We start from the raw sequence: 26373 nt of genomic DNA, 5'->3' as shown, positions 1-26373 counted from the left end.
TTGAAGTAGTTTTTTGAACCCCTTTTTGTGCTTGAAAAACTTTACTTGAAAATAAATCATATTTGGTATGTATTTTCTCTAACTGTAGCATCACGTTTTTCAAAATATGAAGCAGATGTGTGTGTGTTGTGTGTGTGCATGCTAAGTCGCTTTCAGTCATGTCCAACACTGTGATGGAGAAGGAAAAAGTCACATAATATTGTCATTTCTAGAACATCGTGTTATATTTGAAAGTCAACTAATTGTTCACTGAATTCTGGGATAATCTGTTATTTGGGTGAGTCAGGGTTAGCTGGTAAAGTCAATATATAGTGTTATGAAAAATGCTTACCTTTCTATACAGCTTTTTAACTTTAAATATGAATCCTTATTTTTTTTGGCTTGTTTTTAGTCCAGCTTTTTCAAAGTTAGACGAGTAGGGTAGATCCACACAGGTGTTTGGCAGAGAAGGGTATTATGAAATTTATCCTCCCTGTCTCAGAGTCGCATTATGTGGCTGGCTTTAGTGCCTCCTGGCAAGCAGAGATTTAAGGTATCCATATTGTAATGTGGTATAATGCCAAATTGTCGTCTCAAATTATCTTTGGAACAAAGAAGAAAATTGAGATTCCTAAAAGTTTACAGTATATTGTTTTAATTATAGATACCCACTGGGTATGTTTAAAGTTTTGCTTTTTTCTGAATGTAAAAGTAATATGTACTCTTTATACAAACTTCATACATTACAGAACTATAGACTAAAACAAATCATCAACAATTTGGGAGCAGAATTTTCCAAGTTAAAAAAAGGCAACAACAAAAAACCTCTATCCATTTAGCATTCAGTATTACTTTCTGTGTTTTAAAGGTAGACCCTGGCCTTTGTAGGCTGAATTGCAACTCTTTAAAGTCAGGGTTTAAATCTTTGTTGAATTTGTTACAATACTGCTTCTGCTTCATGTTTTGGTTTTTCAATCCTGAGTCATGTGGGATTTTAGCTCTCCAACCAGGGTTTCAACACACCACCCTGCCCTGGAAGGTGAAGTCCCAACCACTAGGCCACCAGGGACGACCCCAGTATTACTTTTAATATGATATTCTGACTACAGTTAAACCAATACATGATTCCTAATAGGCCCCAATATCTTTAGTTTCTAATATATAATTCTTTTACTGCTCCTTGTTAACAGTCTATGAAATGAGCCTAATTTAGTAACCTCCTAACTACTTAAGACAATTAAAGTATTGTAGAATAGTGTATTATAGCTAATTTAATACTCTGGCACTGATATGTGTATTTTCTATAAACTGTCATTTTTCAAGATATTAAAAGAAAATATACCACATTAAATCACATTAAAAACAATTTTAGAAAGCACTTTGAAATCTTGTATATGATAATCATTGGTGACTCCAACATCTGATATACTGAAGATATAGTAAGGGTTGGGGTCTGTATCTAAACTGAACTATGGCTTAGCCTCTAGGTTACTTTTCTGGAATAAATTTTTCTCAACTTGTTTCCTTATGTACATTTTCAGTCTATGTCAATAACTTGTGTGTATCAAGTGTACCACCCACTGCATATTTTAGATGATCTAGTATCTTAAAAAAAGTGATGGAAACAAGCAGTCTAATAGATTTCTTCTCACTCCTATGTGGCAGGTTGTATTTTCCAAATGGTTGCAGCAAATCTCCTATCTTACATACTCTTCTTCCAGTGTGGCTTTGGCACTCTTCCCATCGAGATGGGTTTTTGTGACTACATCAAGAGAATATGGAGACGTGACAAGGGTAAATAACCAAAAGGAAGAGCATTTTTTTTTTTCTACCCTGGAATACTTGTTCTGGAAGCCTTCAGTCTCCAAATAAGCAGTTTGACTGCCCTGAGGCTGCCATGCTGTGAGGACCAAAATTAACCCAGAATGAGAGACCCCGTGGAGAGAACCTGAGAGTACTTGAACAGAGAGAGACAAAGAGAAGTGTCTGGACAGCCGTCAACTACTCTAACCTACCCCCTTTCCACTGGAAGCAATGACAATGATGGGAGGTAGTTTTTATCTAGATTGAGTAAAGCAAATGTAAGGAAGTAGTAAAATATTAATTCAATGAAAATGAGTAGCAAAAATATCGAGCTGGGTCTTTTTCATAACATATGTAACTTTACATTTTAAATAATACAGTAAGTATGTGTGTGTGCTCAGTCTTGTCTAACTCTTTGTGACTCCATGGACTGTAGCCCATCAGGCTCCTCTGTCCATGGGACTTCCCAGGCAAGAATACTGGAGTGGGTTGCCCTTTCCTCCTCCAGGGGATCTTTCCACCTCAGGGGTTAAGCCCATGTCTCCTGCATCTCCTGCATTGGCAGGCGGATTCTTTACCACTCGAGTCACCTGTGTGTGTGTTAGTCACTCAGTCATGTCCTACTCTTTGTGACCCCACGGGCTGTAGCCCTCCAGGCTCATCTGTCCATGGAATTCTCCAGGCAAGAATATTGGAGTGGGTTGCCATTTCCTTCTCCAGGGGATTTTCCTGACCCAGGGATTGAACCCACGTCTCTTGTATTGCAGGTAGACTCTTTACCAACTGAGCCACCAGGCTCATTATTTACCAACAAGCCAAGTAATACAATACATGCTACTAATGCATAGAAATTTTATTGAGAGTAGATATAATTTTATAAGGTGCTAAAACATTATACAATGGCACAATCTAAATGAGTATTCATCAGAGAACAGTCTCAATCAAATTTATGCCATTCTGTAGGAATATAGTAAGCAAATTTTTCAAGAACAGTTTGAAAACCAAGGATTATTTGAAATGTTGAATTTTCTATGTCCAATTCTGGTGGCTCATTAATTATTTCTAGATAAATCTTTTATCAAAGAGGAAAGGATCTATGCCTTTTATGCAGAAGACTTAAAGAAGATAGTCAAATAAATACTCGTGAGAGAAAAGCGTGTATGAATAAATAGATCATGAAATAAGTTAGAAAAGTTGTTTATGTGGAGTTCTGGAACAAAGAAGTGATGAGTTTCACAGAAAGGACCAAAAGATGTAAAATCACCATTGTTATGGAGTTGACATGTGAGCACTCATAGTAGTGAGATGATAGACTAATAAGTGAATTGCATATTATATTTAAATATAAAAAGTTCTGTGGAGAAAAATTAAGGAAGACCTATAGAGATTAAGGAAGATGTGTGAAGGAAGAATAGTGATTGCTGTATTCCATGGCATGGTTGGTGAAGGCCTCAGCTGACAAATGACACTTGGGCAAAGAGTTGAAGGGATTGAGGAAACCATGTAGATATTTGGGGGATAAGTGCTCCAGAGAAGGACTAGTAAGAGCAAAGTCCACGAGGCAGGGATGTGTGTCTTCTGTTTGGGGAAAAATAAGACAGTCACAGTCAGTTAGAACAACAGGAAAGAGGAGGGGGGAGATAAATGTAATAAAGCCACAGAGATAAAGGGACTGGAACAGTTTCTAGGGGGCCTTGTAGGTCAGCTAATGACTTTGGCTTCTACTAGGAGTGAGGTGGTTGCCGTTGGGGAATTTTGAGCAAGAGGATTTAAATTTAGAACTAGTCTTTAATTTTAGGATAGAAAATCTGAACTATATTTTGCATTTAGAAATATTCCTGTGGGGTTTTTTTTAAGGCCCAGGTTGTATGAATGCCCTTTATGTATGCAGTGAGATAGACCAATTATTTTTTCAAACCAGATGTGGCTAGAGTTGTTTCTGCCTTTTAAAGCAAATGACATAGTTCATATCTACTGAGAAATGTTTATATTATTCTTCTATTTCCCCAGGGTATATAGAAGGATAACTCTACTCATGGAATATTAAATTGGAACTTGTCAGACATTTTATTCAGAAATATTTTATTTTTAGAAAACTTTAGGAAGACTCTTTTATTCTTTGCATGATATTTCCAACATTACGTGTTAATGGGCTTTTAAAGGGAGAAGGAAATGGCAATCCACTCCAGTATTCTTGCCTGGACAGAGGAGCTGGCAGGCTACAACCCAAAGGGTAGCAAAGAGTCGGACATGATTGAATGTCTAAGTATGAATGCATGGGCTTTTAAAGCTAGCATGGAAGCATTTGTTGTATTATGGCTATGAAAAATGCAATATGATTTCTAAATCATTGACTTACACATGAACTTTAGGAACATAATTCATTACCAATTTGGAAACTGCCTATACAAATAAATAATGTTTTTTGGTTTTGTTTTCTATGTGAACCATTTTTAAAGTCTTCATTGAATTTGTTACAGTGTTGCTTCCATTTGACCTTTTGGTTTTTTTGGCTGCAAGGCAAGTGGGATCTTCGCTCCCTCACCAGGAACTGAAACCACAACCCCAGCCCTGGAAGATGAAGTCCCAATCCTGGACTACCTGGGAAGTCCCAGGTAGGAAATGTTAATGGTTAACCTTCAGTAGACCAAGTAGTCTTAGATTTTTCAAGTATAGAAAAGAAGATTTTAATTTAAATATAAAACTCAATTTAGTTTTTAAAAAGTTCAAGTATGTTTGCAGCAACTTGGGTATATGCATCTACAATTTCAACTGTAGAGAAATGGTACTTGTTCTACTTGTTCTAAGTAGAGAACAAGTACTTCTGATAAAAATTTGATGTCAAAATTGAGATGTGCTTTATGTATAAAATACACATTAGATTTCAAAGACAGTACAAAAGAAAAATGTAAAACATGTCATTAATTTTACATTGATAAATTGACATACTCATATTTTGGATATAGTATTAGGTTAAATAAAATATATGATGAAAACAAAATTCAACTTTTTTTCTTACTTTTTAAAAACTTGGCTACTTGGAAATCTTTAAACTATATATATGGCTCACATTACATTTCTTTTGGATAGCGCTGTTCTAGACCACCAGTTCTCAAAATGTAGTCCCTTGGCTATCATCAATATCGTCACCTGGGATCTTGTTAGAAATGCAAATTTTGGAGCTCTACCTCCCACTTTATGAATCAGAGACTTTAGTGGTGGGGCCCTGCTTTAAGGAGCCTTGCAACTGATTCTGATGTAAGCAAAAGTAAGATAAACATTCTTCTAAACCTGGGGTCTGGAATTCTAATTTGGCTGCAAATTAGAATCATCTGGGGACCTTGGGGCACAGAATCCTGGTGATAAAGTTACCACCCAGACCGATGAAATCAACAAGAGTGTTTTTAAATCTCCCCAGGGGATTCTAATTTGGGAAAAAGATTGAAAACCACTGGCCTAGATCCATGATTTTTAAACTGGGGCTGCAGGAGGCTGGACCATGCCTTCTTTTCAGCCTTAGGTGTGTCGGCTTAGTTCCCCACCCTGCTCACCCCGGAAAGCCCACTGCTATGGTGGGGAGATACAGGGTGTGGGTGGGGCAAGAAGCCTTTGCAGGTATCAGAAGTTCACATATCAAATATATCTACCTGCATGCATGTGTTAATCTGTTACGTTAAATGTGAACATGGCTGTGCCTTCTTGGTTTGATATTATTGGGCTTGATTCACAGGAGGATAAACTTGGAATTAAATAGGCAGCAGAAAATGTAAAAGCTTTGATAGAGCAAGAGGTGAAGAAGAGTATTCCTTTATTCCTTTTAAGACTATTATTTTGGGTGGATCTTTTTCAGGTAGGAACTTTATCTTTGTACACCACTGTTACCATTCAGCAGAAACAGGCAGGTAACACTGTGTTCAGTTGCTGACTTCCAACAAGGGTCCTAACAGTGGTGGTAAAAAAGAAGTTTCTGTCTCCAGGGTCATGGAGATTACTTCCTTTAAGTTTCTCTAATGGTCAGTTCTCTTACTGTAGAAAAGTTAAAAACATTGGTAAATCCAGCCAATGTAACCTGAAAAACCCAGTTCATGTCACCTAGAAGTGATGGATATCAAGCAACTCATTGATAAATTCCCACTTCCAGTTGACTGACATCATGAAGAGGCATTGTGAAGAAGTATTCAGCATCATTGTGGTGGAGTATATACCTTTTCCAGTGTCCCATCTCGAAACTTCTGATGTTTGCAGTGTTAAAATGTTTTACAGATACATATCAGCAACACAGAATAAATAATATCTCTTCTTGGGAGATTTATGACCTTCTAAGTTTCTGTACATGTATAATATGATCCAGAGTATACTAGTACTGAAATAGGTGAAACAGCTAGCTTCTTTTTCCCAAATGTAATTCAGCCAAATACTGCAAGCATATTTTTATTACATCATTTGAAAATTATTAGCATGCTTAATGAAAACTTTTTCAGGTATAAATGAACAGTTAAGCTATAAATGATTTATGCTTATTCTGACTCAGTCTATGGATTTACTCCAAAATTATGAAGTCACCATGCAGTATCTGTATTTTTGTATATGTTTTCATATATATGATTGTTATATATATTATTAATATATATTATATATATTAATGATTATTATATATAATAAGAATGAAGTGGTATTACATTATTCCTAACAGTAGAGATAATGCTTTCAAGGGTTAATAAAGAAGGATATTACTTTCTTCAAAAAAAGTTGTGTTCTGTGGAGCTCTAGACATTCTGTAGGGTCCCCCTAGAGCAGGGTTTCCCAATTTCCAGGATCTAATGCCTGAGCTGATGTAATAATAGAAATAAAGTGCACAATATATGTAATGTGCTTGAATCATCCTGAAGCCATCCCCCCATCCCAGTCTGTGAAAAAATTGTCTTCTACGAAACTGGTCCTTGGTGACAAAAAGGTTGGGGACTACTGCCTCAGAGGATGGGGCTTTTGCATAGACTTTTGTTTTCAAATAGATTAAAATAAGGGTACAAGGATTCTCTGGTGGCTCAGTTGCTAAAGAATCCACCTGCAGGATGCTTGAGACAAGTGCTCGGGCCTGGTGCACTGGGAGGACCCAGAGGAGTCGGGTGGAGAGGGAGGTGGGAGGGGGGATCGGGATGGGGAATACGTGTAACTCTATGGCTGATTCATGTTAATGTATGACAAAACCCACTGAAATGTTGTGAAGTAATTAGCCTCCAACCAATAAAAAAAAATTTAAAAAAAAAAAAAAAAAGAATCCACCTACAAAGCAGGAGACAGGAGTTTGATCCCTGGGTCAGGAAGATCTCCTGGAGAAGGGAACGGCAACCCACTCCAGTACTCTTGCCTGGGAAATCCCATGGACAGAGGAGCCTGGAGGGCTACAGTCCATGGGGTCACGAGAGTTGAACATGACGTGACTAAACCACCACCAAAATAAGCATACATCTTTTTAAAACTTTCTAGTGAAATGACTCACGTGCCCATTTCACCTCTTACTATAACACTCAAATACCACTAACGAAGAGCTTGATTCATCAGGGATTCCTTAGAGTCAGGTAAAGCCAGGTTGTCACCCCAAAATATGAGGACCAGAGGAATCTGTGAACAAATCTTATTCTATTAGTTTCTCCTCATGTACTCATATTCCTAGTTTGCCGCCCTTGGAAGCCTAAAACTGCTTTCCTTTGTCATTTCTCTACCGATTTATTGTTCTTTGTTGAAGATGATGTATAGTCTGCAGTTCTAGGCTACTTGCTTTAGCCACTCCTCATTTCAGTTTTCTCCTGAATAACGTGTGCTGTGTTAGTTAACAAACTCTTTTTCTTTTGTTAATATGTCATCTTCTTAGAGTCCCAGCTGACAACCTAAGATGGGTAGAGGTCAACCGTTGCCAGCTCCATGTTAGCACTTATTCAAGTCCTAATCTCACTTCAGTATGTAGGTAAAAAGTCAGCTCTCGCCATGGTTGCCAGTTACCCTGGGGCTGGCCACGTCTGAGTCAGCTGTCTGTTTTTTAAAAAATATTTATTTACTTGGCTGTGCCATGTCTTAGTTGCAGCACATGGTATCTTCAATCTTTGTTTTGGCATGTGAACTCTTAGTTGCGACATGTGGGATCTAGTTCTCTGACCAGGAATTGAACCGGGGCCTCCTTGTATTAGGAGTCTAAGCCAGCGAAGTCCCCCAGCTGCCTACTTTTGATTTTGAACTTTTGATTTTGATTTTGAACTTTTAGGGTCAGCCACTCTGGTAGATCTTCTCTTATTATATTGAACACTGGAATTCTCAAAATTAGAACCCTAAAAGGTCAAAGTTTTTTGCTTCATAGAGAAACAAACCAAGAGTCAGGCATGTTAAGATATTCAACTAAAAAAAAGGGGGGAACTTATTTTACATAACAGTAATGTATTTTTGTGTGAAGAAATACAAAATCATTTACTTAATACCACAAACCATCAGAGAGCTACATCTTTTTTCTATTAGATTATCTTTTATTCTCATGAAAGTTATATTTGAAATGTTACATGTACTTTTAGGTATTTCCTGAATTTTCTCTATGTGAAACCTCAACAACATTAGGTAGGAATGCTATAATCATACTTAAATATGATTACAGTTCATTGTGCATCAAACTTGGGCAACAAAAAAATCTGATTTTGATATAGTATTCTCACTGAGCATCAGAAACTACAGACTCTAGTTCCTTGTCTGTGAATCACACCCATTCTTTGATCAACTGTGTATAGAGTGACTGTAGTTTCTCACAAGGAAAATTCTAACAGAAGGTTTTTTTTCCGTTGTTTGGGTTTTTTTTTTTACATGTTTTTTTGCAATAAAACCTAACCTTACAATCTTTAAAAAGGATTGAAAAAGCTGGTGTCCTTCCTAGCTGACATTTAGGTGGAAAAATAGGTTCTTTCCAGTAGTTTTGGTACTGCACACAGATATACAAAATGACTTCCCCAGCTAGGCCTCATCCCTAGGAGGTTGGAGCTCTTTTCAAGACAGAAATAAAGGTAATGGAAGAGAGATGTGAACTTTACCTGCACTGGTAGGATCATGTAATCCCTCTGTAACAATGGCTTGGGGGACAAGCCCACACTCTTTGGGACTACTCTATATTTACATCAGCTTTTCTATCTGTAAATATATCACAGAACTAGGACTAGACAGATAATGTGTGTAAATTTATGTACTAAAGAGCTGTGTTGAAATACGGTTCTGTTGTACTCACATTTTTGTCTCTTTTTCAGCAAAGTGTTTTGTTTCCAGGCCTGTCATTGAACTGTTTTTGTCTTCCATGAAATACTTTTAATTGCAATGTGCCTGAGTTAATTCAAGAGAGTGAGTTTTGTAAAGTATACCTTCTTCTCAGATGTTGCTGGGTGAATTATTTATATATTATAGAACTCACAGTGAAAAGTGTTACCGAAATGCAAGGAATCGAAAGAATTCTGTGACACAAATATTCCCTATTAAGAAGCAACTGATTCTAGATAATTTCAAGACCAGGACTAAGAAACTGCTGGATATACGTGTGGCAAAAAACACTACCGTAACAAATCTTTCTGATAAGGAAAAGTAACATAATTAGAAATAAAACTCTTTGGTTGAATGTCTAGTTTATGGATATATAAAATCAAGTGTATTGCTGTGTTGTTCTAAGTCCCTTCAGCTGCGTGTGACTCTTTTCAACCATATGGACCCTAGCCTGCCAGGCTCCTCTGTCCATGGGATGCTCCAGGCACGAATACTCAAGTGGGATATAAAATCAACACACCTCTTTATAAAACCATTGGGCAGGAACAGGGCAGAAACTAGCCATCCTATTAAAAGGAAACTGGGGCACAGGAAGCGTTTAGTGTGTGAATACCCCTTTTGCCTGTGATATGACTACTTCAAAATTCCTTGAAACTTAAAGTATAAATATCAATAACAGAATTCCAGCGCTGGGAGATCTTTGACTTTCTCGGTTTACCAAAGAAGAAACTGAAGCCCTTAAAGATTGAGGGCTTTATTATCATCATTCAGAGGCAGGTTCTTAAACATCCTGGTCTCCAGAACTTTTAGGAACAACGTATACAAGAAAAACGTGACTGTTTATTGGGATCTCACATTTGCACCTTGTCTTTTAATAAAAGCACTAAAATAAAATTCCCAGGGATGGCACTCTCCTCTCTGGCCTTTCTCCCAGTTTCTACCCGGGGCCGAGGCTTTCTGGGTCAAGGTTGGAAGCTTCCTCCAGCCCTGGCAGGCATCCAGAATAGTGAATAGAGCGTTTGGAAGCGTCTGATAGGAGACGCTGAGATGATGAATTAGAGAGGAAGTCTAATTGTCATCGGTCAGTTGAGGTCTTTTGCAAAGAGCTCCCCCGCCCTCCCCACGGGTCTCCCTCTGGGCCGGGGCAGCCTGTGTCCTCCGCCCGAGGCTCTGGGTTTCCCATCCTTTCTCAACCTCCCAGCGGCTGCGGCTGCGGCTGCGGGGGGCACCTCGGCCAGGGGTGATGGTACCCCCGGGCCGGGCGGGGGGAGCCTGACCTTGCCCCCCGCCCTTTAGGTGCTCCACGGGAAGCACGTCCCGCACGCAGGGATGGGCCGGGACGGTTGCGACTGTAAACCGATGGCGAGCGGGGGGACCCGGGGCGTGTGGAAGGGAAAGGCGCCAGCCGGGCCTCGCTTTCCTCCTCCTCCTCCTCGCTCGCCGCTCGCCTGCCATGACTCAGCGCTTCTCGCAGGCGGCCCGGCTGGGGACACCGGCTCCTCGCCGGCTCCTCCCGCCGCATCCACCCCCTCTCGCCACCCACGCCCGCCCCCCGGCCCTTTCTCCGCGCCGCCGCCGCCGCCGCCGCACTCCGCGCCGGCGTCCCGGCAGCATCCGCCTCCCGGCCCGCTCCCACCGGCCGCGCACGCTCGCCCCCCGCCATGGAGCCCGGGACCCCTCGCCGCCGCCACACCCCCCAGCGCGGCTACGCCGTCACCCGGAACCCCCACCTCAACAAGGTGAGCCCGCCCGCCCCTCCGCGGTCCCCGTCTCCGGCCGGCTCACGGGCAGCAGCACCCCGACCCTCCCCCGGCGGCTCCGCGGACGCCGCCTCGCCCCTCCACCCGCGGCCCCCGGGACGCCCCCCGGGGCAGGCCGACGGGCGGGCGGCGGGGGAGCTCCGGGGCGCCCCCCAGTCCACCCCGAGCCTCGGCGCTGGCCTAACGGAGGGGCCGCCGGGGGCGCGGGTGCGGGTACCCCGGAACGTGGTGGGAGGCCGGGGGTTTGGCTCGGCGCCTCGGCATCTCGTTTGGGGAGCGCAGGAGATGTACAACTTGTTTTTAATACTTCTCGGCTTCTCCAAAAGCCAGAGCCGGGGCAGAGAAAGGAGTGGCAGCGAAGGGCGTGAACGGTTGTTGTCTGTGAGCGTAGCAGGTGGGCTGCCCGCTGGGAGCCTCGGGGTGCCAACCCACGTAACGAGGTCCGCTCTGGGGTGCCGATCCCCGGAGGCTGCGGGGAGCGAGGTGGCCCGACTGGTCCAGCCTGGGCGCAGACGTGCTCTGGGTGGCGGGTCACGTGAGCAACCTGCAGGTCGAGGCCTCTGGGTTTCTGGAGGGACGCGGTTCAGAGGCTGAGCGCGCTTGGCGATGGCTTCAGCCTCGGGCGCTGCGTGGCCTGGTGCACCATCCTGTCCCAGACTTGGGGGTCTGGGGAGAGCCAGATTTTTTTGAATCGGGCCTTCTAGAAATGAATTTTCTAAGACCTCGCCTCCTTTTCATTAAAAGGGCGATTCAGTGCAAGAGACCCCTTTTCAGATCTGTTTCCTTTTTCTTCACAGGTAATTAAACGCCCAAGATCTCTCTCAAATGAAAAAGCACCTCGGCATGTATAAATTTGCTTATTGGCTTTTTAGCAGTCACCCTCTTTTCACAGTCAGCTTTGTCTGCGGATGGTTCCTTTTGTGTAAGGGTGTGCTTTTTGACGTTTCCTTTGAATTTGGTACATGGAAAATGCCATCAGTCAGCGCGGAGGCCTGTTGGTTCATTTTGGGATTCTCTTTACTAGACACTTTTTTCCATCAAAAACTGGATTCAGCACCCCTCTCCCCGACTGTGTTGCCTGGTTAATTCGTTCATCGTTATTAATGGCATATGAAGACGTGTGATTTCTTTGATTTAATAAATTATAGTTCCTGTGAGTTCTTTTTGATGTTTATGATGACAGTTTTATTTACCTATGATCATTTAGTTTTTCTGGTCATAAAGCATTATGAAGTTTTAAATATTTCCCACTTATTTTTTCCTCAGTGATTTTAATTGCTAGCTTGATTTTTGATTTTTTTTTTCTTCCTTTCTATTCTTCAGGTTGGGGCCTATTTTAGGTAGAAAAAAAGGGAAAATTTGATGTGACAAAACAATTTATTACAGGTGTACCTGCCTGCTATAATTCATGACTAAGTACTGGGTAGCCTCTTAACAAGAATCACATGAGTGGTATCACCTGTTTGCTGTTTGAATTTCCTCAAGTCGCTGAGAAGGGTGTCTGTTTCATGTGGGTTGATGGAATAGGCAATCTCAAAGCAAGAGTCATTACGCCATTACTGTTTACATCAAGAATTTATGATCTTGATATATTTTCAGTGCTCTTCATGAGTAAGGATTAATTTCTACTTAAGAATAATAGTATCACAGAGATGTTCCACCAAAGGCATTAAGGTGTGGGTGGCATTAATGTGTTCAGTTCAGTTCAGTCGCTCAGTTGTGTCTGACTCTTTGCAACCCCATGAATCGCAGCAGGCCAGGCCTCCCTGTCCATCACCAACTCCTGGAGTTTACTCAAACTCATGTCCCTCGAGTCAGTGATGCCATCCAGTCATCTCATCCTCTGTTGTCCCCTTCTCCTCCTGCCCCCAATCCCTCCCAGCATCAGGGTCTTTTCCAATGAGTCAGCTCTTCGCATCAGGTGGCCAAAGTATTGGAGTTTCAGCTTCAGCATCAGTCCTTCCAATGAACACCCAGGATTGATCTCCTTTAGGATGGACTGGTTGGATCTCCTTGCAGTCCAAGGGACTCTCAAGAGTCTTCTCCCACACCACAGTGTGTTAGGAACACCTTTTTTGAACATGTAGTTGAATTTTATTTCATAGTATCAATTTGGACTTAAAATTCAGGTGGCCGACTTTGGCGTGGTTAATGGAATAAGTTTTACTTTTGTACAATCCTAAGACTGTGTGGTCCTCGTGGAAATAAGAATATCTTCATATGAACCTTTGAGATTATAGCTGTGGGATCTTCTTGAAGGACCCTACTCTGAAGACCTCTGGGCCTTTAAGTTTCTCTCTAGCACAGGAATTTTTGTTGGTTTTTGTGGTAACTTTGGCTACAAAGAGACACTAGTAGATGTCCCTCCTGTAACAACCTACCTAGCCTGTCACCTGGCTACACTAAGCCTTCTTCAGCTTCTCACACAGACCTTCATCACCTTACCTTTGGGTAACTGAGACAGTTTTTCTGGTTTTATTTTCAGTATTATAGTCTGTCCTACATGTAGATGTGAAAGAAATATCTTCATCAGTTAGCATGTTCTTCATGTTCTGCTTCTGTTATCTGAGTATTTGTAGTATGGTATTATTTCCTATTCTGTGTATGCGTGTTCTCAGTGTCTGACTCTGGGTACCTTGGACTATAGCCCGCCAGGCTCCTCTGTCCTTGGAATTTTCCAGGCAAGATTACTGGAGTGGGTTGCCATTTCCTTCTCTAGGGGATCTTCCTAACCCAGGGGTTGAACCCGAATCTCTTCTGTCTCTGTTGGCAGGCAGAATATTTTTTTACCACTGTGCCACCTGGGATGCCCCCTCTAATCTATTTCCTGTTATGTTGAGCATAAAATCAATCTGTCAATTAGGTTTACTATCTTTTCCAAATTTATCTCATTAGTTCCCCAGTTTAGCTTTCCACTTAAAATATATTTGCTGAATCTCTTACTTAATACCTTTTGTCTGTGTGTAATTCCTACAATTAAAATGTTTAGTTGATTTAGTTCTCTCTTCAGGGAAGACTCTCCTAATTATCTTGGTCTTATTATCATGCTTAATACCTTTGTTTTTTATATAGTCTATTGTAGCACGTCATTTAGTATTTACTGCAGTGTATTTTTTATTTGAGTTTGATTGTCATAGGGCAGGGATTGTAATCCTTAGTACAGAATATATTAAATATTTAATGAATAAATGAACCATGTTTAAGAACTTTTTTTTTGTCTTTCAAACAGAACTCAACTTTTAAAGCAGGTAGGTCTTAAAGCGGTAGTTTGAGCATTATTCTAAGAATTTACCCTTTTTAGGGTAATTTCTTGAAAGTAAACTCACATTGAAAGCTAAAGCTCAGTTGACTTCATATACCATTATATTGTATTGTGCAATGGCATATAGTCAGAAATGATGGAATTTGGTTTAAGCCTGGGCATGCCATGACATTTTTTTTATTTGCTGGATAACCTTTGAGAGGTGCTTAATCTTGGTGCAAATTGAGTTTAACAATAGATGTGATCAGAATTAAAAAATAAAGAATTTAAGGGCATTCCCTGGCAGTCCAGTGGTTAGGATTCTACCCTTTCACTGCTGAGAACTCAGGTTCAATTGCTGGTCAGGGAACTAAGAACTCATAAACTGTGCAACACGGCCAATAAATAAATAAAGAAATAAGTTAAAAAAAACCTTAGAGAAGTAGAATCTTTCTTCATTGGTAGTAGTTCCTGTCTGGTTCTCACTGTATATTCACATATGCATCACTGCAGGTAGGATTGCCTTGTAGGACGTGGAAAAGAATTTCTGCCTCACACATAGGAGATTCAGTATCTTTCTGTTCATAGCCCAAATTGCTTTTGAGGTGCTTACCTTTGTCTGAGTTATATGTCCTCTGATTTAACATTTAATGTTTATAATTTTCAAGGATATCTTCTGACTTAGATCAGTTGTATTTCAATTTTTTTCTCAGGAATTTTCAATAATAAATATTAAAATAATGTTTCATAAATCACTCTTCAGAGTTAAAATCTATATAGAAAACTAATCACACTTATTTTATTTCCCAACTTACCATTTTGCTATATTTCTTCATGCAGTGGTAGAAAACACTAGTTGATAGGTCTGTTATAATTAAGTTGTGTTTGCATGGCTTCTGCGTCTTTAAGATGAAATGATAAATGTGACCTATAAGTAAATCTCTCAAAGATACTGCTCCTCAACATTTTTGGCAATTAGATCCAGTCTAAGATAGTGATGGTGATTTATCTATGTCAGTCTTGGTGAGCCTGTTAACTTTTACATGTGAGAAATGAACTTCTGGGCATGTGCTTTTGCAGATATTTGTCTTGATATGCCAAGACCTAGTTGAATGTATTATAGGAAAAAAGAGAAACGAGGCTGATGACTATGAAGGAAAGTTACCTTAAACCTCCTCTTTTTCTTCAATGTAAACTGTACCAGAATGAATCATTCAAAATTTTTCACCTAGTATAGGCTTCCCAGGAGGCTCAGTAATGAACAATCCATCTGCTAATGCAAGAGATGCGGGAGACGTGAGTTTGATCCCTGTGTCAGGCTGAGCCACTGGAGGAAGAAATTTTTACCTGGAGATTCCCATGGACAGAGAAGCCTGGCAGGCTACAGTCCATAGGGTCCCAAAGAGTCAGACATGATAACAGCTGAACACACAGTTCTCTGGAGTTGCCTCCACAGTTTGAGAAACTGATATATTATTGAATGTGAAATCTCACTGATGTGAAGGCCATCATAATGAAGATGAACAGCCATATGCCTCCATATCTATCTGTTGCCTTGATAACACAGGATAGCACAGAACAAAAAAATGCTGTGTTCTAATGAATAGAAAGATGAATTCAATTTGAGAACTGGTGATGTGGAGTATGGGCTTCCCTGGTGGTTGAGACAGTAAAGAATCTGCCTGCAGTGCAGGGGATCTGGGTTCTATCCCTAGGTCAGGAAGATGCCCTGGAAAAGTGAGTGGCAACCCACTCCAGAATTTTTGCCTGGAGAATCCCATGGACAGAGGAGCCTGGCAGACTACAGTCCATGGGGTTGCGAAGAGCTGGACATGATTGACTGGTGTGGAGTACAGAAAATGTTGAAGAGAGAAATAACTTTGAGGTTTTTCATTTTGTGTTCTGATGTCCTTCAAACTTTCGGACAAGTGTGGAAAACATGAAATAATAGAACGAAGCCTCTAAAACTTTGTGTCTAGAAGAAGTGAAGCCACCAATTCTTTTCACTTGAGTGAGATTTTCTCAACTGGCTTCATTTATTTTCTTTATAATATAGAGTGATGGTATCATTTATTTCTTTTACATTTTAACATGTTCAGAATCCACTATATGCTCGGTAATATTCTGGGTACAGGGGATATTCAATGAATAAGATTCTTGCTCTAAATGTACTTACATTTCCATTGTAATATGATTTCTGTTTTACCTCTTTGCTTAGATATTAAAGAGTATATATTAGTTTTCCTTGAATTACATATTATAAAACAGGTTTTTATTACAACTGACTATTAATATATTTTTATATGTAGAGTTAGAACTCATAGCTAGAAGGATTATGAAGTATTTACTTTTTTAGTGTACTTATCACTCCCTTCTCTCTTGAATTTTTGATTTAGCAAATTGAACATGATTGTATGACCTATTAAATTTATGAATTTTATAGTTAAAAAAAAAGCCTATATTTAGCTCTGGGTGAAACAGATTTATGTTTTAGTCTCAGATTCATGTAAATGCACTCGACTGACATCATATGACCTTTGAATCTTTCATAGATTTTCACAGAATGCCAGGTGGAGGTTAAAGAATGTCTGTGTGGAGAAAAAGAACAAGGAAAGCTTTTTGCTTCTCAGGACTCTGCTCCAAGTGTGTAAGGGCTTGGAAGTGTATGAAAGAAAGGTAGAGGTATGCCCTGGGGAGTTAAACTTTTTGGGGTGATTGCAGTGAAATGCAAAGATAAAAGATTTAAAGAGTTCAGTGAAACCGACCCTTAATATATTTGACTTTGGAAGTAATCAGGACTCAGACAAGACAAGTATTTGGACTATTTTTCAATGGTTTTCAAAACTGACATGATCAAATAGTGTTACAGACTCCAGGTGGCCTGATTTGGTCTATTTATTACATCATTATTTATTTTATGTTACTAAGCCAACTCAACAGACACGTTGACAGTGTATGGACCTAGAATTGATCAGCAGACGTGTTGCAATACAGCAGGACTGATTTGGGACTGTTGGTACCCTAAATTATTAAGAAATTGTTTTAGACATGGGGCCTAAATATACAGTGTGGTTTTTATGTACTTAAAGTGCTATTTAAAATATTTTATGGCTTATATATTAATTTTTACCCATTTAACTTAGTGTATGTAGTATAGTACATTTTAAAACAAAGGATTATTGTTGCCGTAAATGAATTTAGAGAATTTAAAACATCAATATTTTTCCTTAGGCCCTGAAGATATATCTAAGTTAGCCATCAACTAAACTGGTTTCAGAGGCTTGAGGCCTTTGAAATTAAAGACAGGGGAGACACTGTGCCTTTAAGCTTTTGTAGTTTAACCAGGTAGTTTGGGAAGTCAAAACAGTAATTGATAATGTTCTCTAAAAACATGGAGGTATAATTATCAGAGGTTCAGTGTAAATAAACTCTAGACCTAACAACTATTACATTTTTACAGGTAATGCTTAAGTAACGACATTAGCAAAAGTACTTACATGTTCATAGGAACACGATTCTGTGAGTTTTATCATGATTACATTAGGAGTAGCCCTGTAGTAGTTAAATTCTAGACTGTCTCATTAAGACCTGGAAACTGAAGGAGGCCTAAGGCTCCATTATAACGTTAGAGTTGGGCTCCTAAAGCTTGTAATATATTAAAATGCATTTAAAACATCTATTCAGAGCCCTCTAAAATGTTTTCAAACTTCTTTGATTGTAACTCACTATATATGTACATGCATAATATATGTATAAGTATATTGTTATGGGCTGGATTGTGTCCTTCCCAAAATGACATGTTGAGGCTTTAACCTCCCATTTCTCTGAATTTAAGCATATTTGGAGATAAAGTCTTTGAAGAGGTAATTAAGGTAAAAATCAGGTCTTTAGGATGGCCCCTAATCCAATACGACTAGTGTCCTTAGAAGAGGAGACTGGGATGTGTGGGAGAAGATAGGCATCTACAAGTCAGGGAGAGAAGCCTTGGAATGTACGCAGCCCTACCAACTGAAATCCTGGTCTTGGACTTTGAGCCTCTAGAATTGTGAGAAAATGGTTTTGTGTTGTTTTAGCCACCCTCTGTGGTACTTATGTTATTAGCTTTAGCAAACTAATATGTTTAGGTAATTGAAACAAAATTTCATAATACACCACCTTGCCTTGCTGTGTACTTTGCCTTGCTCCTCTAGTAGTATCCCGTTTCCGTTTTTAAAAAATATTAGTTGTGGTGCACTAGTGAATCACAGTCTATTTAATCCGTTTTAAAATCCACGTTTAAAAAATTCTGCCCTCTTGTTTAAGTAACGCTTTCCTGTAGCTGGGAAGATTATTATAGAGTGAGTTTATCGTCTGTCTTGGTGTTGCATCTGAGGTTCAGGTTTACCTTGGCAGTACTGCACTAGCCTCCTTTTGTTTTTCCATCTACCTATCCAAATTGAGCTATCTCTTTAACCAATCATCTGTAAACTATGAGATTGTTGTTATTGTTACTAATAGTGGCAGGTCTGGTTAGTCAACAAAACAATAAGATCTTGTATCAAGAGCCAAAGAAACCTGAAACTTAGTGTTTTTATGGGCCTTTAAATTTTTTGCTTATTCAAAATCTTGCTTATATTTAATTTTTATGTATGTTAAGTATAACATAATGACAGAATTAAGAGCAGATTGGTCATTATCAATAAATATGAAGATTAACTCACCTACTGATAAAATTATTTTGGGGTTGTTTCACAAAGACAAGCAGACTCTGCTGCATATTGAAAAAGAAATGTTACAGGAAGACTAGAAATGAACATATGAGAAAATGAAAACAGCAAGAAACAGGGTTGTCCTGACATCAGAAAATGTAACGTTCATGCCAAAAAGCATTAAGTGAGACAAAATATACTTTATAGTGTTGAAAAGTATGATCCTGAGTGAAGTTATAAATATAATGAATGTCTATGCACCAAGTAATACAGCAACTACTTTCATGAAAAAAGACACTATAGGACATGCAAAGAGAAATATAAAAAATGCTAACACAAGAAGACGTCAGCACATCTGTCTCAGTGCAGTACACGCCATAGGGGAAAATGTTGTCTTCATACAGCAGTTTTTTCCTCACATTTCTCAGGAAATTTATGTTTTTCCAAGTCATGGGAAAATTCAATTGAGGAATTGGGAAAATGAGAACATTTAGTAAATAACATAGAGATATCAGAGATATTACTGATTTGAGAGACCCATTGACATAAGTCAAAAGGAAGAGCTGGAAATGGTACTTGTAGAGTCAGACGTTAAGGCTTAACATTCCCTAGGATCCTCACAGCAGTAATGATTTAATCAGTCGGTTTTGCTTGTAGCCAAATTCTGACAACATCTGGTCTTTTAATTTCTCTGTGTAGACCATTTACATTTAATGTGATTATTAATGTGGGCCTCCTAGGTGGCTCAGTGGTCAACGATCTGTCCACAGTGCAGGAGTTGTAGGTTACATGGGTCAGAATTCTGGGACAGGAAGATCCCCTGGAGAAGGAAGTGGCAACCCATTCCAGTATTCTGTCCTTGGAAATCCCATGGATGGAGAAACCTGGCAGGCTACAGTCTGTGGAGTCGAACACAACTTAGCGACGGAGCGATAACAGTGTTTAATATGCTTGAATTTCTGTCCAGCATTTTATTATTAGGTGTCTATCCTCCTTGCTTTTCATTCTTCTGTTCTCCTTTCCTGCCTTCTTGTGTATTATTTGAATGTTTTTATTATTCCCTTTTAATCTGTCTATTTTTGACAATATCTCTTTGTGTAGACTTCATTAGTTGCTCTGGAAATTATGATATACATACCTTTTAATAATTACTTAAAATGAACATTTTACCACTTCAATTAGAATGTAGAAATCTTACCATCATATAGGTCTCACTGCTTTCTTCTTTATGTTACAGTTGTTATATGTATTACATCCACTTACATCTTCATGCTTGTATTACATAATGAGACTATTATGTATTACAAATTGAGATATAATTGACATGCTGGCTTAAAACTCAGCATTCAAAAAACTAAGATCATGACATCCAGTCCCATCACTTCATGGAAAATAGATGGGGAAACATGGAAACAGTAGCAGACTTTATTTTCTTGAGCTCCAAAATCACTGTGGACAGTGGTTACAGCCATGAAATTAAAAGATGCCTGCTCCTTGGAAGAAAGCTATGACAAACCTAGACAGCATATTAAAAAGAAGAGACATCACTTTGCTAAAAAAAAGGTCCACATAGTCAAAGTTCTGGTTTTTCCAGTAGTCATCTATGGATATGAGAGTTGGACCTAGAGAAGGCGGAGCATCGAAGAATTGATGCTTTCGAACTGTGGTGCTAGAGAAGACTCTTGAGAGTCCTTTGGACTGCAAGGAGAGCAAACCAGTCAATCCTAAAGGAAATCAACCCTGAATATTCACTGGAAGAACTGATGCTAAAGCTGAAGCTCCAATACTTTGGCCACCTGATGCGAAGAGCCAACTCATTGGAAAAGACCCTAGTGCTCGAAAAGATTGAAGGTAGGAGGAGAAGGGAGCGACAGAGGATGGGATGGTTGGATGGCATCATCGACACAATGGACATGAGTTTGAGCAAGCTCGGGGAGATGGTGAAGGACAGGGAAGCCTGGTGTGCTGCCGTCCAGGGGGTCACAAAGAGTCAGACATGACTGAGCAGCTGAACAATAATAATTGACACAATGTTATACTAGTTTCAGATATACAATGTAGTGATTCAGTATTGTATATATTGTGAAATGATCACCACAGTAAGTCTAGTTAACATCCATCATTGTACAAGGTTGCAAAATTTATTTTCTTCTGATAAGACCTTTTCAATTGTACTCTCTTAGCCACCTAACTTGCAGTAGGATTTTATTAACCATAGTCACTTTGCTGTACATTTCATCCCCTGGACTTACTTATTTTATAACTGGAAGTTTGTACCTTTTCATCACCATCACCCATTTTGCCTATTTCTTACTCCCCACCTCTGGCAGTCACTAATCTATTTTCTATATCTGTGAGCTCATTTTTGTCATTTTAAAAAAATTCCACATATAAGTGATATCAAACAGTATTTATCCTTCTCCGTCTGACTTCACTTTAGCATGACGCTCTCAGGGTCCATCCAGCTTATTGCAAATGGCAAGATTTCTTTTTTTATGACCGAATAATGTCTCATTGTATATATTTACACCTCACTTTCTTTATCTGTTCATCCATTGATGGACACTTAATTCATCCACTGATGGACACTTAGTTTGTATCCCTATCTTAACTATTGTAAATAATGTCTCAGTGAACATGGGGTGCATATATCCTTTTGAGTTAGTGTTTTGTGTCCTGCAGATAAATACCAAGACATGGAATTTCTGCATATGGTAGCTGTATTTTTAATTTGGGGAAGAACTTCCATACTATTTTCCACAGTGGCTGCCCCAGTTTCACTTGTACCGACTGTACATGAGGGTTCTCTTTTTTCCACATCCTTGTCAACACATGTTATTTCTTGTATTTTTGCTAATAGTGATCTTAACAGGTGTGAGGTGATATCTCATTGTGGTTTGGATTTGCATTTCCCTGATGATTGGTGATATTGAGGACTTTTTAATGTACCTGTTGGCCATCTATATGTCTTCTGTAGAAAATTGTCTATTCAGATCTTTGGCCCATTTTTTAAAAGATAGAATTCTTTGTTTTTTAGCTATTGTTTAGAAAGTATTTTTGATGTAATAATTTAATGTAATGTTTATAATTTGTTAACTGTCATACTCATTTTAAAGAATTTAAGAGGGAAGGGACAATCTATTATAGTTACCCAGATACTTACCATTTCTCTTACTCTTCTTTCATTCTGATGTTTCAGATTTTTCTTAGGTATCATTTCTTTTCCAGCTAAAGAATTGCCTTTAGCATTTCTTTTAGAGCATTTTGCTGGAGACCAGTTGTCCTTTTTTTTCCTTCATCTGAGATGCCTTTATTTCATTTTCATATCTGAAAGATATTTTCACAAGTTACAGAATTCTGGGTTGACAGTTGTTTTCCTTATATCCTTTAAAAATGCCATTTCTCTTTGTTTTGGCATCTCTTCCATCTGATGAGAAATCTGCAGTCATTTGAAATGTTCTGTGTATGTAATGTGTTGTTTTTCTCTGAGTCCTTTAAAGATGTTTTCTTTGTTTTTAGTTTCAGCATCTTAAAATTTTTTTGAATTTTGCTTCCTGTATCTTCTTGGCATTTGCTGAGCTTATTGAATTTGTCAGTTTACTTCTTGTACCAAAATTGGTAATTTTTTAGCCACTATTTCTCCAGATTTTTTTTCATTTTCCTCTTTTGAATTCTGTTGAAGTAAATGTTAGGCCTTTTGGTATTATTCCACAGGTCCTTGAGGCTCTAACTGTTTTTTAGTCTTTTTTTTCTTTTCAGATGGTTAATTTCTAAAATTATCTTTTAACTGACTGTTTGCTCTTACATCTCTGTTCTGTTCTTGAGCCCATCTGTTAAATATTTTGTTTCAGTTATTGTGTTTTTCAGTTCTAAAATTTCCGTTTGGTTCTTTACAGCTTTTATTTCTTGGTCAAGACCCTCTATCTCTACTTTTCTTTCAAAATTTTGCCCTTATAGATTGCAGCGTAGTACAGTAACTGATTCTAAGTCTTCATCTAGTAACTCCATTATATGTGTCATCGTGGGATTGGTGTTTGTTGATTATTTTTTCCTTTGCGAGTTAGCATTTTTTGTTTCTTTGTATGCTGAGTAATTTTTCCATCTATTTTGGATATTTGAGTATTAGAAGATTCTAGGTTTTGGTTAAATCCTCAGATGAATAATATTCTTTTTAGTTTTTTAGAGTCACTCAACCTGGTTGAAAGTGAAAGGGTTAGACGCTTGGTCGTGTCTGATTCTTTGGGAGCACGTGGATTGCAGCCTGCCAGGCTCCTCTGTCCATGGGATTCTCCAGGCAAGAATGTTGGAGTGGGTTGCCAGGCCCTCGTCCAGGGAATCTTCCTGACCCAGGGATCAAACTCATGTCCCTCACATCTCCTGCATTGGCAGGCAGGTTCTTTACCACTAGTGCCAGCAGTTTGAAAATTGGACCCACCTTCTGTGGATTGTGGTTTTATGTTTTCAGAGCCTCCTTTGTGGTGTCGTTTGGATCTGTTCATCATGTGTACCACCCAGTGGCCAGTGTGGGATCTACGCAGGGGTTTACTCTGGTTTTCAGTCCTTTGTTATGCTGCTTAAAATCAGGTCTGTACATGAATAGCCCAGAGGTGAGTCCCAGAGTTCATAAACAACTTCATGAGATTGCTTTTTTGAGTTCTCTTTCCCCTGTGATCTTTCTGATATTTCTTCTCTTCTTGGGGTCCACACTTTCCAGCCCACTTGCCACAAAACTGGGCCTTTAGTTTCCCCGCTGCTGTGTACTTCCTCCAAATGCGTTTGCAAACGGGGCCAAGAGAGAAAAAAATGCAAACCAGATATTTGCCCCATGATCTTGGGACCATCACTCCTTTGGTGGATAAGAAGGATTTTCATCCCTCAGAAATTTAGTTATCTGCAGTGATCATCCTTCTGACATCTACTATAGAATTGCTTGGGGGTTGGGACTGGAGAGAATGGAAAATAATAGTGAATTTACCTGCTCTGTGACCTTTAAAAGAGTACCTATTTCTGATTTTTTGACCAGAAAGAGAGATCTTCTCTGAGTACTCTTTTTGTCTGCACTCAGTTGTACATCCAACTTTTCTGCTGCTTTTTGAGAGAAGGCCAGTTGATTAGAGGGGCATTAAAAAAAAAAAAAAAATCAGGTCATACTGAAGGGCAGAACTCTAGGGAACCTCAGTGATCATTTGGTGATACCTTGGATTCTGGTCTTTTCCCCAGGTCTTCTGCTACCATTTATTTTTCAGGATCTTCAGATGGTTGCTCAGTGATTTCTGTACAAGGTCTATAGTTGAATTCAGTGGGAGAGACAAGGAAAGGTATGCTTACATCATCTCTCACAGGACCAGAACCGTCAGATTGTTTTTTTAAAGATGTGAATGTATGAAACTAAGTCTAACTTGATGTTTAAGTTTCAGGGGGAAAAAAATCAAGACATGAGCTCTCAAACGTGTATTCACATTTTTGCCCATTTTCCTGAAAACTTATTTGTTACAAGCAGATAAATATTAGTAGTGAAGGTTATTCTGTGGAAAATCATCCATTTCTGTGTAGAGTTGTATGGAAAATTTTCTATATTCTAAGGATTTCGAAAGATGGTTGGTCTTTTCAACATCTGTATAGTACTTCACTTCTGTTATTCATGTTGCGATGGCAAAAATACTGCAGAAATTACAAGATTCAAAGTTCCTTGGTGGAAGTGTGTTATGCTGGTTTTATTATAGCTTCAGCTTTCAACATAGTTGCTCAAAGGACCTGGAATATAGGTAAATATTCTATAAAAAATAGTTTATTAAAGAGATAAATGAAAGATAATTCTTGAAGTCATTCTGATAGCTCTGTTCTCCCTTTCATATGTGACCTTAAGCTCTCCACAGATCACATACCACTTTGGAGGATGTTCATACTATTAGGTATGTGGCAGAGAATCTCTTTCCTTTAATGGGTGTAAGGATGACCCATGTATCATTTAGAATTAGGCTTTGCTACATGTAATAGAGGCTTCCCTGGTGTCTCAGATGTAAACTATCTGCCTGCAATGCAGGATACCCGGGTTCCATCCCTGGGTCAGGAAGATCCCCTGGAGAAGGGAATGGTAACCTACTCCAGTATTCTTGTCTGGAGAATCCCATGGACAGAGGAGCCTGGTGGGCTACAATTATTGGCTCACAAAAGAGTCCAACATAACTTAGTGACTAACACCACACACACATATAACAAGCAAAACCCAACAAAACAGCAGTGACTCAATTAAGATCTAGCTTATTTCTCTTTCATACATGAAGGAAATTAGACTTGGTCTGGGAATCTTTGGTGGGTCCACAGAGTCATCAGGAATGTTGCAGCTCTGCTGACTTCAGGAGCGCTTCGTGGTCCTAATGACTGTGGTTTATAGACATCATATACTCTTTGCAAGCTGGCTGCAGGACAGGAACACAAGAAGGTTCACTTTGGTGGAGTCAGCTCTCAGAGGAGCCCTCCTACAACCCACACAAACTTCTGCTTCCATATCATTGTTCAGGACTTTGTCACATGACCACATCGCTCTCCAGGGTGGTCTTTTATCTGATGCATGACCACCCTACATAATATTAGGATTTTTTTGTGGGGGAGGAAGGGAAGAAGAGATGTTACAGTAGGCAGCTAGCCATCTGTGCCAGATAGAGATTGAACCAATGTAAGTAAGAGATATGACCATCATATTCTTTGAAAATGAGACAAATGGTTCTTAATATGCTTCAAGATCCTTGCAGATTCATAGAAAAATAAAAATACAAAAATGTGACAAGTTTGTTTCCCTCCCGTTTCTGTGCTCCAAGCTAGTTGGTGTCCCTTTCTGGAGGCAACTGCTGTGTCCATTGACTAGGGTTCCCATTATATATTAGAAATATTGTATACAGTGTGACTGTAAATGTTGTATGAAATTAACTTTAGATATTAAAATACATTGATGTGGGGCATGAATCCCTTGGCGTGATGAAGACGAGATGGTGTTATAAAGAGAAGGGGTGTCGTTGGGAATATGTGTGTGAGTCAGATGGAGACACAGAAAACCAGACTGAGGGTCATGGTCCCAGGCTGACGATCCCTCTGCCAGCTGTCTGGTGCCCTGGAACCGGTTCTGAAGCCTTGTTTTCTCTCTTTGCTGAGCTTGTTTGAATGCGGGGATTCCTCAGAGTGGGAGTCACAGATGCCGTGGGGCGGGTGCTCCTGACTGCCTGAAGCATTTTCATGAAAGGGCATAACTCATCAGGATGAAAAAAAGGCAACCTAGGTTTAAGGTTTAAAACCTTCTTACCTGGTCGATGAGGACTTGCCCCTTTTATCATTCTTTTCACAGCTGCTGTTTCCTTCCCTTGGCTTTCTCCAAGAAGCCACGCTTTTCTGCCCCAGGGTTTGTGCCTCCCCCAGAGTTGCGCCTGGTCACCCCCTGTTCTTCCACCTGCCCTTTAGATTTCATTTGAACCTCACTGCTCAGCGGGCTCTTCCTTTTTAACCTTCTCAGTGAAGCTGCATCTTAAGGTTTCCCTTTTCTTTCCCTTTTCTTTCTAAACTTCATGAAGCTTTGCACTGCATTACATATGTTAGTGTATTAATATGAACAGTCACTGTTCCATTG

General features: G+C 39.5%; 1 protein-coding gene and 1 pseudogene across 2 annotated transcripts in view; both read left to right on the top strand.

Annotated features, from left to right (window-relative positions):
* The first annotated feature begins 490 nt into the window (after nt 1-490).
* Nucleotides 491-5906, top strand: LOC136150692 (acyl-protein thioesterase 1 pseudogene; annotated as a pseudogene).
* Nucleotides 5907-10625: 4719 nt separating this feature from the next.
* The window catches only part of ME1 (malic enzyme 1), a 205091-nt gene continuing 189343 nt past the window's right edge, over nt 10626-26373 (top strand). For both annotated transcript variants that reach the window (XM_065911535.1, XM_065911534.1), the window contains exon 1: nt 10626-10805. In XM_065911535.1, coding sequence (XP_065767607.1) covers nt 10728-10805 — 78 coding nt within the window. In that variant the 5' untranslated portion in view covers nt 10626-10727. The remainder of the gene's footprint in view (nt 10806-26373) is intronic.

This window comes from Muntiacus reevesi, chromosome 19 (genome assembly GCF_963930625.1).
Source record: "Muntiacus reevesi chromosome 19, mMunRee1.1, whole genome shotgun sequence".
Taxonomy (NCBI): domain Eukaryota; kingdom Metazoa; phylum Chordata; class Mammalia; order Artiodactyla; family Cervidae; genus Muntiacus; species Muntiacus reevesi.
Note: the sequence above shows the minus strand (reverse complement) of the source record. Positions and strands in the feature narration are given on the sequence as shown.